This window comes from Necator americanus, chromosome V (genome assembly GCF_031761385.1).
Source record: "Necator americanus strain Aroian chromosome V, whole genome shotgun sequence".
NCBI lineage: Eukaryota > Metazoa > Nematoda > Chromadorea > Rhabditida > Ancylostomatidae > Necator > Necator americanus.
Window position 1 is genome coordinate 36958880 of NC_087375.1, and position 15228 is coordinate 36974107.

Consider the following 15228-nt stretch of genomic DNA (forward strand, 5'->3'; position numbering starts at 1 on the left):
CTGTGCTTATGTGGTTTGGAGTCCTGAAAAGAAAATGTCCGAGTTTTAATCGTAATATTTTTGGTGTGGAATTCTTATTATTGTCGCCAGTGTGCAATTGCGACCTCATCGCATTTCAAATTCTAAAAAAAAAAGACTTTTATTCGCTTTAGCTCATTAAATACCCGTATAAATACACACATTTTTCACATTACAACTCACTATTCACTGCACTATTCAAAATAAGCATCGTTTTACGTGAAAAAAAAATCACGATTTTAATAATTCGAACAAACTCCTATATCGCTGCAGGATCGCATGTTAGCCAGAAGTAGTTGAATCTCAAACGGCGACAATGTGCTTAGAATATTAGAAACAAGGAAATTATTGGAAGGATTCGGCATAAATCCACCATAGAAGATGGACGCCAACGGTAGTGTGGGGATTGGCGATGGAGGAGCGAGAAATGGCGGCGAGAAGGTGGGCAGCAGAAGTGCGGTCGGGTCCATGGTCGACTTCAACAGTGACACATCGTTCAGCGGAAGTGATGGTGTCTGGAAAAAGAGTCACGTACTAGGATTTTCACAGTAACAAATAAAAATTTCAAACTACGCTTTTGAATGGGACCTTTGAAATATGGGTCCTTTCTGGACTATCTACCTATCAAATTTTATCCTATGGAAACATCTTTTCAACGGCTAAAAGAAATCGGTAGCCGGAAATTCCCCATCTACTCTTAATCAGGGAGAGAGATGAAGTCCAACTATGGAGTTAAGTGGATTTTTAGAAGATTTTAAAATCGGAAGCAAAACAAGAGAGGCTGGGATACTATGGCGACGGAAAAAAAATCTTGTAGTTGTTTTGAATCGAGCAGAGTGGCAGATATGGCTTAGCGTAATCTTAGAATAATTTTTTTCTTTCTGGATTTTCTAAAAATTACTAGCGCTAGCATGTCATTTTGCATTTTTTTTCGATATCTCTACTATCCACTGGGCTAAAAGATCGAATCAGCGGACATGCTACCGGATTTATTTACTTCTTTTATTTACACTTACCGTTTCGAGACTGCTTGGTAGTGACACCGGTAATGTTTGGAAAGATGTGGGGCCAGCAAGACTTTCGCAGTTCGAACTGGACTCCTCGGATGAACTTGAGGACGAATAATCGGATGAATTCACTAAAATAGGAAGGTTATTCATTGTATAATATTAATGAGCGAGAACTGGTCTTCACGTTGCATAACGTAGATGTTTAGTTCCATATCTTTCTTTATTAACAACTCGCTGAAACTACGAAGTGTTTTCTTTTGATTCTAATGTTTTTCTTCTAGTTTTTTTTTCAATTTCTTGGATGAATTTTAATTCAATTTTTGGTCAAGAAGCTTTTTGGATAATTTTATATCCTAATAACAGCGTTTTCAGCGTCTAGACAAGTCCACCATCAATTTTTCAACTACTGAAAGATAAAGAGCTTAGTTGGCTCGAAGCGGTTTCGAACCGTCGACAGTGCAACCGTACCTAAGTCTCCTATTACGCTGCGCTACACTCGCTCCATTGTACTTATAGATCCAGTTAACTTTCTTGTATATTTCAAGTTATTGATTTCTCTCCTGTTACATTTTAAGAAATCCAAAAGATTGAATTTTAATTTTTCAAAAATTCCCCTGAAGGACTGTATTATCAGAGACGGTACCTGTTTTCATATCCTTGCTCCTCTTGATATGCCTATCAAGTGCTCTTCTTGTGTCGATCAAATCACATTGTTCACAACGACAATTTGCGTACTCGCAATTCCGCTTATGATCCTGGAAAGACGGAAATTTCCACTAAAATTCTCCACCTCTACGGTTTTTACGGTTGAGCTATCAAATTCCTCATTATGAGTGTGGAAAAATTTGAGAATAAAGTATATACTGGTGCCAAACTATATTCTCTGTGTAGAAAAGTTTGTTTTGATTAAAAATTTATTAGAAAAAATTGAAAATTAAGGAGGAGACACATTTTAGAGGGGACTATATCAATAGTACACAGTATTTTGCTAATTAGAGCTAAGAAAATCCATTTTAGAGATGAAAAATGTTATTACTTTGATGTTTTACAATTCGCACGCTGAAAAAAGCGGATTCGGAAGAGTTCAAACTTCATCCAGGAAGGAATTCACCTCTGGATGACTCGTGCCTGCACCGTTATCCTGGCTATCATATCTTTTTTTATAGAGTCGAAACGTTTTGTTGACAAAAAGTTGTTACTACATAAAATAACGAAAAAAACCACTTTGTTGCGTTGCGGATCGGTATATCGGTGTAATCTCATCATAGCGGCTGTCTCAAGACATTTGCAGGATTTTTTTCTTCCTTGTGATCAGCTTTAGGGCACTTAGAACAGATTCCCGAAGCACTCGTAATGAGGGAAATAGCCGAGTACAATCCGGTTTCCAAAAATCCCACTTGATACCTGGATTTTTCACCAAGTTACATAATCCCAAAAGGTTATTGCACAATTTGTAACGAACGTAAATCCGTAGCGCGTCTGAAGAATAATCTGGATACGCTAGGAAACTACTGTGGCGTGATTTGTTTAAAAATTTGTCCTAGATTAGTCGACATGTTTGTTTTTTCAGTGAATATGTCGCCTAAGACTGGAATTGTGGTCACCATTTATTCTCTGGTGCCCGGAATAATGCCCGTAATCGGAATATTGGGAGGAATAGACGAATATTGATGGAGTATGGGTTTCTGGATGTGTTTGATTATATATAACACCTCTAATTTTTGCAATATTCATATTTGTTCTTTCGAACAATGAGCTTCTTTTTTAATGGAAAATAATTAGCGATCATGATCAACGAATACACAAAGCGGTTGTAATAATCAAAATTGGAATTTTCATTTAAAATTTCTAGTAATTCAGACCTAAACGCTGCTAATTCTGCAATTTTTTTTTCAAAGAATAATCAGACAAAACATACCTTTTTCCACATTAAAATTCCATGATTTTTGCATTTTTGACAGAAATAACACATATTGATATCGTCACGTTTGTCGGTTTCGAATACCGTATTCGACGGAATCACATCCGCTTCAGAAACATTTGTGGTACGCTGGAAATTTTTGCATTTAGATCAGGAAAACGTAAAAAGCGGGGATTTATAACAGTTTTTTAAAGGAACTAAGGAACGATCCTGCAAAATTCACCTGAAATCTCTTATCCTGCTCTCGACGAAGACGAATCTGTGTCGACATGATCGACCTGCGCTGTCGGACGAGTTTACACTTAAAAAATGTATGTTAAAGGGAGAAAACCAAATGTTTTAGAGTTTTAGAGTTTGAATAACGAAACTACTGAAATGAAAGGGTATTGAGATTCGGCCTATCTACGTCCGCTAGTAGCGGAACAAAAACCCATAATATCATTGTACCTCTTATTGTGGGCCCCACATTTATCAGATCGTGCTTAAGTGATCTCGTTAAAATTAATGGAGTTGGAATATTGCCAAAAAAATTAGGAAAAATTATTTAGTCGTCGTTTCCCCCCTTATCCCATCGGTGAAAATTCTCCGAGAACTGTGACAACTCGTCCTACTTATCTCACCTTCGAACCCAATCTGTCTACTCTGTCTGGATCGTATTTGGATATAATTTCAATTTTTTCTTCCACGCATGCGTATTAGTTCTAGTTGTCCTCACGAGGAAATTCTTAAAGATTATTTTAATAAGATTCACCTTTTCGCAATCACAGTTCTTGAAAGGGCAAATATGTCCACGCGTTTCTACGACGAGTGCATGTTGTCGGCACATACCGCAATGTCGTTTCACATCTGGAAAAAAAGAAATAGAAAATTTTAGGACGCGTTTCGGATTAATTCCGAATTTAGGTTAAAAATCTGGAGTTTTCAATCATGATAGAACTTAATTTATTCGAATTTCCCTGTATTTTTCTTGTATGCATCCCAAAATAAAATGAAATCCAGGATGACCTATGGTTGTAACTAGAAATTGTAGTTCATCATTATTCAATACACAACTCCTGTGCAGTATCGCGACTATTTTTAGTTTTCAGGATCAGATCAGGATTTTCAGGATCATGTGAACTAAATGGAGTATCGAAAATAGCTGCTAGCTCTATTAAAAACGCATGTGTGTATTACTGTATGTGATCGTACTAATCCCCTTAAATTCCCTTGGGTTGAGTCCTCATTGGCCAACGTAAACAACAACAACAACAGAGGGAGGCAAAACATGAGGTGGCAAGGTTTTTAGAGTTATCTCTGGAGCAAAAGGCGCTGGTTTTAGCCATAGTTGTAGCGTCTGTCTTCGGTGCACAGAAATTCGTTTGTCATCGGAGCGTAAAATTTAGGATTAGAGCGCAACTGTTTGGAAGAGATCCTCACTCGGATTTGAGGACGAATTTTAGTGCCCTTGGGCTCTTTAGCTGGAGAAGAAGACCTACCGCGTGGAATTCTTTTGCCGTATCCGAAAAATCTCTGGCACTCTCCTGATTTTCGTGATGAACTGTCGTCGCTGGAGCTCATAATGTCTCTGAAAGGATTTAGGACTTTGTTGATGTTTTTTTTATAGGTATCACGCAGCCCATTCGAGAACGTGGAAATAGCGCGACGTGAAAACAATTGAAACGAGAAATTTCTAGAAACTTCAAGGGAGACTTGATCACTAATAGAGAGAAAAGGAAAAATGAAGGGATTTTTGGAGGAAATGAAGTCATAGCAAATATTGTGAGAAAGAGGATGAAATATAATGTCAACACGGAACTACGTAGCACCGATTTCTAATGTTCATCCAGGTGCTTAGGCCTATACTGTGCTCAGAAACTGGAGTTAGCTGCCTTCAAACCGATTAAATTCTTACACGACTACAGATCCGTAGGGTAGTAGCCAAACGCGCCATGTTTTTTTGCTTAAGAATTTTCTTACATGATCTATCATGAATATTTTCGAATTGATTGGGAGTCCAGCCCTCGGTATCTGCGGTTGAACCGAAATTCAACGTCCGTTTATTTACCGTGGCAGGAAAAAAAGGCTTACACAATCACAGGAGTTCCGTCTGTCTAGGATGCTCTACCTTGTAGATCAAAGGACTGCGTGTAGATAAAATAACTACGGTGAAGAGGTTTTTTCCAGAAAGTTCCCTAGCATCCTAGCATCTATGAGATAGGAACATTGCTGTGGTATCTGATATCTTTAAATGGGAGTTTTTTTCCCGAAAAAAGAGGTGATGCAAATAAAAAATTGTTAATGAAAGGTTCTTTTTGAGATTGGTAGAATTTTCAACTCTTTAAGATCATTTTGAGATTTTAGTTACTTTTGAATTGCACCTAAAAGCATCCAGTAAAGTGAATAAAAATGAGAAATTTACCAACAGATCGCTTTTACTACTGAGGAAAAGGTACATGGAACATCAGGAAATAGGTTACGAATCACAAAATCACACTAACAGGAATTTTATCTATGAAAATGAAAACTAAGTAAGAGTTACGTTAGTTGGAGAGAATATTCCAGACGACCATGTTTTGAAAACGAAGAAATACATCTATGTGTGTGTGTGTGGAAGAGATTCCAGCGCTCCTATAAAGCTGCCCGTGAGTCGGCTTATCACTCCTAGAAATTACATTTGTTATTTGAAATAATCCCTACATCCATCCATCCATTTACATTTATTTCTCCATTTCCAAATGAAATTGTATCGGGATCATTTCATATTTGAAATAATCCCTACAATCTCCATCTCGTATTTTTTCATTTCTAAATGGATTTCTACGGATTATTTTGAAGTGGGAAATGTAATTTCTATGAGTGATAAGCCGCTTCACGAGCAGATTTGTGCTGCGGACTGGAATAGGTTCCTTTTTTTGATTTGTTAGAGTATTTTCAGTTTTTGTTTACTGTAAAAACTACGAACATCAATGTACATTAATATTTCAGATAAAAATAGCTATCTTGTGACAGATTCTTCATTTCTTTATTTGTAATCTAAATCTCAACATCTGCTCAAGCATATGACAAGAAAATGTTAGATTTATTTTAAAAGAAGAACAGTTTTATTGAGAAAGAAGATGAGATGCTGCGGTTCAACCGATGAGTGCCGATACTCAAGGAGATAGTCAGCTTTTTAGTTGTGGGTAAATAGTGGTAGAAAATGTTCGTTTAAGTCTCTGACCTCATATAGGGCGAGTAACATTTACCCAGTCGAGAATTTTAGTTGTTTTCTTTTTTCCCCGTTGTTTACCTAACCTTCAGCAAATGCATACTGTGCGTAGACTTAGTCAGAATACTGTAGCTATCCAAAAATTATTTTCTGATGTAAATATGGACGTATACAAAATTAGTATTGCTATTCTGCGCTACTGTGTCTCCAATGGTCTGCCGAAGCTGACCCGAAAGATCGAAAGACTGTGGCTGCGGGATTTGTGGACATACATGGTCATACATCTGCTATTTAGGAGCAACAACATTATTCTGGAAAAAAACAGCAGATCCAGCTGAGCAGACAATTCAAACAGACCAAGTAAGTAGGGTCTACGTGTTGGCGGTGGGTCAGAGTTTCATGCGTAGAACGCTCAGCTCCTCCTTGAAAACGTTGCCTCAGGAACAAGTGATTGTGGTTGAGGTTTGTGCCCCACCGGCGCGTATTTATAGGCGTTCCGTTATCTTGTGGAATCCGCCGCTAGGCTGGTCGGATCTACCCGTAGCAGCGTCAATGGAAGTTATCCGATGATAACGGTTAAAAACCCGCATGACGCTATTCGAAAGCAGCTTCACTGCTCTAGCACAAGAGAATATCTGCGGATGTTCGACGGTCTCGAACAGATAATTTCTACTTATTTTACTAAACGGATATAACCGTAAAGAGTTAGAGCTGCATAAAATTTCTATTAAAAGAAACGGGAATCCCGATTTCGGCTAATAATACAGTGATTATGGATTTGAAACCCTTGGCTCCGCCTCACTCAGACGCAAACTTGCGTAATGATGGGGTTACTACTACGCGGTTACTTTTGCGATTATTTTTTTGCATAGTTGTTTAAAACTCGAAACTTGTTTAATTTTTCGGGAATTTGTTTGAGGAATACTACCTAGGAATATGAGGGTCGACAAAGCGTTCGTGTAGGCCGTTTGTTATCATCAGAAGTTCCCTCTTCAACTACCTCAAACTCATTGAAAAAGTAAGGGCCCCGGTGACAAAATGTCAGAAAGGAAAACAAAATTATCAATGGGTTACTGGATGGAATTGAACGTTAACATCTGTGTGGCTTGAAACTTCCGAAATGCACATGAGAATAGCATCAACTGACTATTTTGGTACAAAGGCCAAAGGCTGAAGTCCACGGTGTTGATCGATTCCGCTGGGATGCGTCTACGCTTCGGTCGTCAACTCAGAAGCGTTTGACTTGGCTCAAAACCACACGAAGCACGTACAGTTATGTAAGCGGCGGCGCTCAAAGCGGCGCGGTGGCGCGGTAGCGGTTCGGATCGTTTTAGGATCCTCGCTACCGCCACCCATCTCTGGAGTTCGCCATGGTCCTACCACGATTCCGACCGTTGTTTCTACGGCATCGCTTCGAGCGCAGTAGCTTATGGAACTGTTCTTCTACAATAAATAAAGCGATGTATTAATTTAGTTGTTTAACCGTCGCCGACAAGTATTAATTTCTGGACCCAGAACGATGAAAGGTTTGCTTGGCCTTTCACCTTTTTCGGTGGATTATAGCCATCGATCGTGCAGACACAGTCGAACCTCTTACCGACTCCCTTATACCCACTCCTCCAAAAAAAGCGTACCTGTCGTATAATTCGCAACCTAGTAGGTGGGGTCCTGTCGCGCGCATCTTTCCACGGCATTAATATTGAGAGTATATGTTTCGAGTGTCTTTAAACTCGAAACAACATACATTACTGAAGCTTGTTGATTGTCATTGTGCAGGAGTCATTATGTCACTGTGTCAAAAGCCAGGATTGTCAATTGTCTTTATCACGGATAACGCTTCGCCTTAGTCAGAATTCCATTAGTTGATGTGATGTTAGTGAACCCCAGCATGGGTTAGGAATCCCAAGCTTTTACGCTTCAGAAATGACTGAAACCACGAACTCTCAGGCAGTTCACAGAAAATCTACGGAACTGCATCGTTTTTCTAGAAAATTGCGTCACTATATGCAGGTGCGTAGGTTAAGAGCAAGTCATAAATCACTCCTTTTTATATCCACAACATCACTTCGTTAGCATGAGATTTCGTCACGGATCTAGGCTGGAGTGATTTCTGGTTTACATGACGCAAACATGCAGGTGGATCAAAGAATTAAATGATCTCTGTTTTGTAAACGACGTGGGAGGGATGAAGAGGTGAAAGGAAACCGATGAAGTTATCATTTCGTACAACTAAGCCCGGGAAGAATAATTTTGTACTAAACTTCTGACTGTACCGCGGGAAATCCCTCCGTTTTGAGGTATACTTGCATCATTTCACAGAGGTTGTTTTTTTCTTCCGAATTGTCCAAGCTTTTATTTCAGCGCTGAAGTGTGTTGTTACAGGGACAATAGCAAAAAAAGAGGATAAAATCCATAGATTATCTTAGGGTCGTTCCCAGCCGAGGCAAAATCCTGGTAACCCCGTAGAGCTCGGCACATTAAAAAAAAATTTTGTTAGCGACTAAAATGTAAACTTAAATGCTTTTGAAAAAAGTCTCTGAACAACTATGCAAAGTATACCTCAGAAAAAAGGTGTTGGGGGTCCAGCTCATATTTTAATAATTTTTGTGACCTGGCTGTCTAACATCTACGAAATTCTAAGTAATTTATTTATTTTTGACCTCTTATCTTCTGGAGACCACGCAGAAGAATTCTGGGTACGATTCGCCACGGAATCACCAAAGGACTCGCATCATCGAGGATTTTAGATACATTCATTCTACTATTTGGAAAGTTATTTGGAAAAAATCAGAAAAGACACGGCTCTCTTGAACCGTCGCCCTAAATTTTTAGGGCAACGGACAAGAGGACCGCGAAAAGTCTTCCAGGAAACACGGCCATTTAGTTCTTCCTACAAATACACTGCAAACCATGATATCGTTCGTTTACATTTCATGTTCCTTTCTGATGTCATGATAGCGCGTAAATCCTGACGCGGTGGTTTTTTGCAGATGAAGAGCTCAGTCGTTGACCAAAATAGCACGGAAGCAGCCTCCGTATTGCGTCAACTCATTTGTTAGCTCAGGTTTTCAAATCATAATAATAATTAATAAATATAAATAATTCGTTATTAAGTATTAAATAATAATAAATAATTCGTAATATAATACTTGGGGCGGGCGTAGCGCAGTCAGTTAGAGGTCCGCCGTAGGCGCACGGTCGATGATCTAACGTGATATGGATTACCGATGGTCACGAAGACTACACGGGATCATAGATTGCAGAAACAGGGTGGGATCCCGCTCATATATTCCTAATCCCCATAAAAAAAACAGCCAGGAAGATGCGGCTTCGAGCGTTCCGGGGCGCTACTTTCTACAACGAGTTCGATTGGAGCGCGCCAGCTTTGAGCACCTGCCGCACCTTCTGGGCCGTTCTTAACGGGAATTAGGAAGAAATGGTCGGAACCACCTTCTTTTCTCCATAATCTACAACCCATCTATAGGCATAACCCGCACTACCCCAAATTTGTGGGGTGATGCCTTTAAAGTGAATGTGATGGCGGATCCCAAGCGGATTGACTAACGCCAGTGACTTTATCCTTTGACTTTAATATAATACTCAGAGGAGTCTGCTGTATGTACTCCTGCATACATGCACTAGTGAAAATGTTTATGCGCACATTTTCAACGTAATTTGACGCAGCGCCTGTTATTCACACTATTAACAATGGTAAGGGCGATGTTTGTGCTGCAAAATGTTCCCAAACAGGGGCTCTGCCTAAAGTAGAGATATTACAGCGGTCATAACAAAAAGTCTCTGTTGCAGGTCACGCTCAAAATATTAATAACAATTCCAAAATCGTAAATTCGCTCCAGAATCCGTGGGAAACTGGCATAGTCGATTTCTAATTATCGTCAAAGGTCCAACTTAAAGTCAGCGCACCATAAAACTGACGAGGTTGGATCTCCCAAAAAAAAGATAGGGTTTTACCAATCTCGTTTTCCTACGAGACACCTAACAACGTGCCACGTACGCGCACGCGCCGCGTTTGCGAACACAAGACACTACGATAGCAGCCTATTTATTCATTTCATAGGCAACTAAACCCTCTTTTTTCTTTATTTGTTGTGGGAAACGCGCGTAAGAGTTCCCTTTCGTTACGATTTTTCTTACGAGACACCTTAGAATGTACCATCTTCGCACGCGCTCCTCAGAAGCCTATTGGTTTTATTTGAATAGACTACTTCGTCCGACTGTTTTTTGTCCGTTCGTGGACGCGGGGCGTGTGCGACAGTGATGCTTAATAAGGTGTATCGTAGGAAAAATCTGAGAGGATGATCGTTCCTTACGCGGTTTTTTCAGGATGACTTGGGAGAATTGAGCGTGCTCAAGCTCATATTTCACACTACCTTACTCTGGAGAGATCTCAACATCGTCGATTATGAGGTGTACTGTCTTTAAGGTAATTTCGGAAAAAGTGGAAATATCAGAAGAAAAACAACACTAAAACATATGTAAACATATTTTTGCAAATGTTCAGAATTCTTGGATTTTTTAATTTTTTTTTAATCTTTGCAAATGTACAAAATTATTGTGATTCTTGAATTTATAAGGAACTCGTTAAGCTCTGTTTCTCGTGCCATTACTCTGAAAATCGCATCGCAAAGTGCCCAAACCCTTTGTTTCAGACTTCGAAGTTTTTTTCCCCAATAAAATTTCAAAACAAAGAAATTCTCGAAAGGTCACTGTTTTCTTTTTTCCTCCACCGTCCGTGGTGAGTAATCTTTTCCTCTTTTCATCTTTTTTTTTTCTTGAATCCGGGACAATTCAGGGTCTTCGAAAGGATAAACAAAACACTCAGAATCTGGTGATCTCACGTAACGAGTCTAGCTTATATCCAAATATATCCAGCGATTGGAGGATCTCTACGTGTGTATGTGTTCAGAAATAGTCCGTCGCGTTTCATAAATACTTTAGGACGTATTAAACTGTTCTAGTCCGATTTTTTTGGTTAGCTGAGCCAAATTACGTTGTTAGCGGATCAGCTATGACGCAGCGGCACACAAATCTACGACCATCATCTAGGATATCCGAACATGTACATCCTAGATGATAATCGTAGATATGTGTATGTACGATGCTTAAGAAAACGGATTTTCACTGCACAAAATACGTGAATCGTGTAAAATTTCGCAAAATATTGTGTTTGCTTCTCCAAATAAGCACTTTGGATTCTCACAAAAAAGAGAAGAAGATTGTTTCTCCTTACGGGATTTTTCAAAATCTTACGCTGTTTTTCACGTCATTACGAAGCCAGCCACGCAATAAAATTAAAAATATATAAAGGTAAAAACATAGATTTTAATGCTATTCACAGCTTTGTACGTAAATTCGGGGAAAAGATAAAATTTCAGAAACAAACTAACACTTTAAAATCAGAATCATTCACAAAAACATTCTTTTTAGAAAAACCTGGAATACTGTATGGGAGTGAAGGATCGTTTTGTGCCTCCCGCAGCACAAGTGACTCTACAGTTAATGTATTTGAGAAAAAGAAATAATGTGAACTGAAAATTTTGATCGGGGTAAAAGGTAATTTGATAGGATTTTGGATCAAATCGATCAATCCTTTCAGGATACGCCAACGCGTTCTCACTTCAATTCAGTTGGCCCTCCATAAGGGGACTTGCGGGGACTAATTGAGGTATTAAGTCAGTTTTTTGTCGGACCCAGACTCATCGGAATCGATTAAATGGTACCAAAGGAACCTCAATCTGAAAAATGATATCAATTCAACGATTCAGGAGAGATCGTGGGCCAGATTGATTCTATGGGGATTTTCAAACCTTTATCTGCTGAGTCGGAACCGATGGTCTCGCCAAATTCGCTTCGGCTGACCTGGCTTCAGCTTGGCATATTTTCCTCCAAAAATTTGCGAAAAAAAAAACGAATTTTTCTTCTCGAAGAATTGAACTTAGGAGGATTTCGTTCTTGAATTTCCTCTTGCAACTCTCAACAGAATTTCTCACAACGATTGCACTTATGCTAAGAAATGAAGAAAAAAGTAGCAATTAGAGACGTAATGACAGCATTAACTCACACCTTACCAGTTATTAACCGACTGAAGGTTACTGTATTTGAATTCGAAATATAAAATGAAAGAATTGTAAATGTTGGTTGTACTGCTGGAACAACAACAATTTCTCTAGCACAATTTTTTTTAAAGAAGAGTTTACTAGAGAGAGAGGAGGGGATGAGAACTCTGCCATAGTTGGGTTCAATCCACAAAAAAAAGATGGAAGAAATCTAAACATCTGAACAGAAACGATGATATCCGTTGACCAACCGCTGCCGAAAACGGTTTTTGAACAATAATTAAAACATTGTGAAATACCTCGATTAATGAATTCAATGCATAGGAATTAAATATATATCGTGGTGTGGTTGTTTGATGTTGAGCAATGAGATTCGATAACGAATGATGTGTGATTCACGAAAGTACGTGGTGTGTATATGTGCTGGCTGGGGGACGATACATCTGAACTATCGAGATCGATTTCAGAGGAAATTTTTCTAGTATTTTTCATTTATTTATTTATACGACAAATCTTGTAGTTTTTATTGCAAGTAAATTTTTTAAAATTCTGAAACATTATTGTTTATATTTTATTAACAACTATATTATTAACAATTATTTTATTGTAAGTAAATCTTTTAAATTCTGAAACATCTTTATCTTTTGATTGTTTATCCTACACATCTTGTAGTACATCTCAGTAGTACCATCCTTTTGTAGTGGTTCTGATCACCGTCTCCTTCGTGCGAAAATACGACTTAGCCACACGATGGAAAAGAACATGTGCTATCGGCAACGAAGGAGAAAAGAAGTCGTCTACGACGATTGCGTACTCGAGGACTCCCTGTCCCAAGGTGACTGGCACATCGAGGAGGACCCAAACGTGGACTACGAGATGCTGCTCAGAGGATTACGAGCCTGTGCTGAACGTGCCTCGAAGTCGCGCACGACAAACTTGGATCGAATTTCGAAGACCACCAAGGAATTGTTAGGAAGAAGAAGGGCTTTGAGGCTTGATCCGAATGCATCGCACATTGAGCGGTTAGTAGCAAACACTAGCTGCAGAAAAGCGTTGCAGGAGGATCTTTTGAAGTACAGGCAGAAGAAGATTCTAGAAGCAGCACAAAGAAGAACGAGTCTAAAGAAGTGCCGCAGGGATCTCCGCGAATATAATATTCCGCTAGCAACCTTGCTGAGCGAAGACGGGACTCGCACGTCTTCTCGTCGTGAGATGGAAATCATTACGGAGAGGTTCTACTCAAACCTTTTCCGTTCATCAACTCCTGTGTCAAGCCCAATCATCCCCACTGGCGAAGCTCCACCACGGATTCTCCCTTCGGAAGTACGAGTCGCTATCAAGAGCATGAAACCTGGCACAGCTCCCGGACCTGATTTTATATCAGCAGACTTTCTTCGGGCTGGTGGCCATCCGCTTCATGTAATCTTAGCAGCGCACATGACATCCTATCTTCAGAAAGAAAGGATCCCAGACCAGTGGAAGACCTCGCGAACCGTTCTTATCCATAAGAAAGGTGACCGAGAGGACCTTCGGAACTACCGTCCGATATGCTTGCTGAGCGTGTTATACAAAGTATTCACCAAGATCATCCTCACACGCATATCTAGGACGCTGGATGAAGCCCAGCCTCAAGAACAAGCTGGATTCCGCCAAGGGTTCAGCTGCTTGGACCACATCCAGACCGTGTCGAGGGTCATAGAGGTTTGCCGGGAATACCGCCTGCCCCTAGTTCTAATCTTCGTCGACTATGAGAAAGCCTTTGACAGCGTAGAAACGAATGCAATACTGTCAGCGCTGGTCGATCAAGGTGTGGACGCGTCGTATGTGAGGACATTAGCCAATTGCTACGAACGATGCACGACTAGGATACAGCTTTTCCACCGCCCTCTCACCATACCCATTGGAAAGGGGGTACGACAAGGCGATACTATATCGCCGAAGCTGTTCACGGCTGCATTGCAATGGATAATGAAATCACTATCCTGGGAAGAAAGGGGCATACGTGTTGATGGAAGATTTCTTTCGAACCTTCGTTTCGCGGACGACATCGTTCTCTTTTCGAGCACTACCAATGAAGCAGAAACGATGCTCAACGAATTGAACGAAGCAGGGAAGAGAATAGGACTACGAATAAACAGAAAGAAGACACAGTTCATGAAGAACGCCTACGGCGAGGACGGAGGAGTACAACTTGAAGGCTCCAAAATCGTGGAAACTCCGTCATACGTATACCTTGGACGTTCTATGAACATGGAAAACGACTTGAAGGAAGAACTGAATAGAAGAATGAGAGCAGCATGGGCAGCATTCGCAGCCGTCAGGGAAGCTACGGACCAACTGACGGACCATGATCTTCGTGCCCATCTGTTCGACTCGACAGTCCTTCCAGCGCTCTGTTACGCAGCGGAGACGTGGGCAGACACCGCAGCCACGTCTAGGAAGCTACTTACTACCCACAGAGCCCTTGAGAGATGTCTCCTGAAGTTTAACCGGCGCACACAACACCTTGCCGGTCTTCGTAGCTCTGATTAAGAGGAATGTCCCGTCTTCGCGACCCAGCGGAATATGTATCGAAAGCAAAACATAGATGGGCCGGTCACATCATGAGAAGAATCGACGATAGATGGACTAAAAGAACGCTAGAGTGGATCCCAAGGGACGCTAAACGCCCCCGAGGGAGACCGCCAACGAGATGGAGTGACGTGTTCGCTGCACGGATGGACCAGCTGAGAGCTCAGCTGGATACGGCTCAAGGACCTCGTCATCGTCACTCACGAAGCTTGAGAACATCTTGGATGACAATGGCGAGGGAACGAAACGAGTGGAAGAGATGCTGGGGCCCGCACGTCGAGTGAAGACGGGCCATCTAAGACCATCTAAGACTAAGACTAAGACACATCTTGTAGTTTTTATTGTAAGTAAATTTTTTTAGATTCTGAAAACAATCAGTAATATTCCAGAAACTTGCAGAATTGTAATATTCCTCTGGATGTTAAAAAAAACTCACGAATA

At 40.3% G+C, this 15228-nt stretch overlaps 2 protein-coding genes across 2 annotated transcripts; one reads left to right on the forward strand and one right to left on the reverse strand.

The window, feature by feature from the left end:
- Positions 1-257: 257 nt before the first annotated feature.
- On the reverse strand, positions 258-4509 carry RB195_016322 (uncharacterized protein; the record flags this gene model as incomplete). The annotated part of the gene is made up of 7 exons (XM_064207423.1): positions 258-533; positions 1035-1156; positions 1672-1783; positions 2947-3078; positions 3173-3250; positions 3701-3795; positions 4428-4509. The coding sequence occupies 7 exons, from the start codon at positions 4507-4509 to the stop codon at positions 258-260; spliced, it is 897 nt and encodes a 298-aa protein (XP_064063304.1).
- An 8457-nt stretch (positions 4510-12966) lies between these two features.
- On the forward strand, positions 12967-14748 carry RB195_016323 (uncharacterized protein; the record flags this gene model as incomplete). Its single annotated transcript, XM_064207424.1, has 1 exon — positions 12967-14748. One exon carries the CDS (start codon positions 12967-12969, stop codon positions 14746-14748), a length of 1782 nt encoding a protein of 593 aa, XP_064063305.1.
- Positions 14749-15228: the final 480 nt, after the last annotated feature.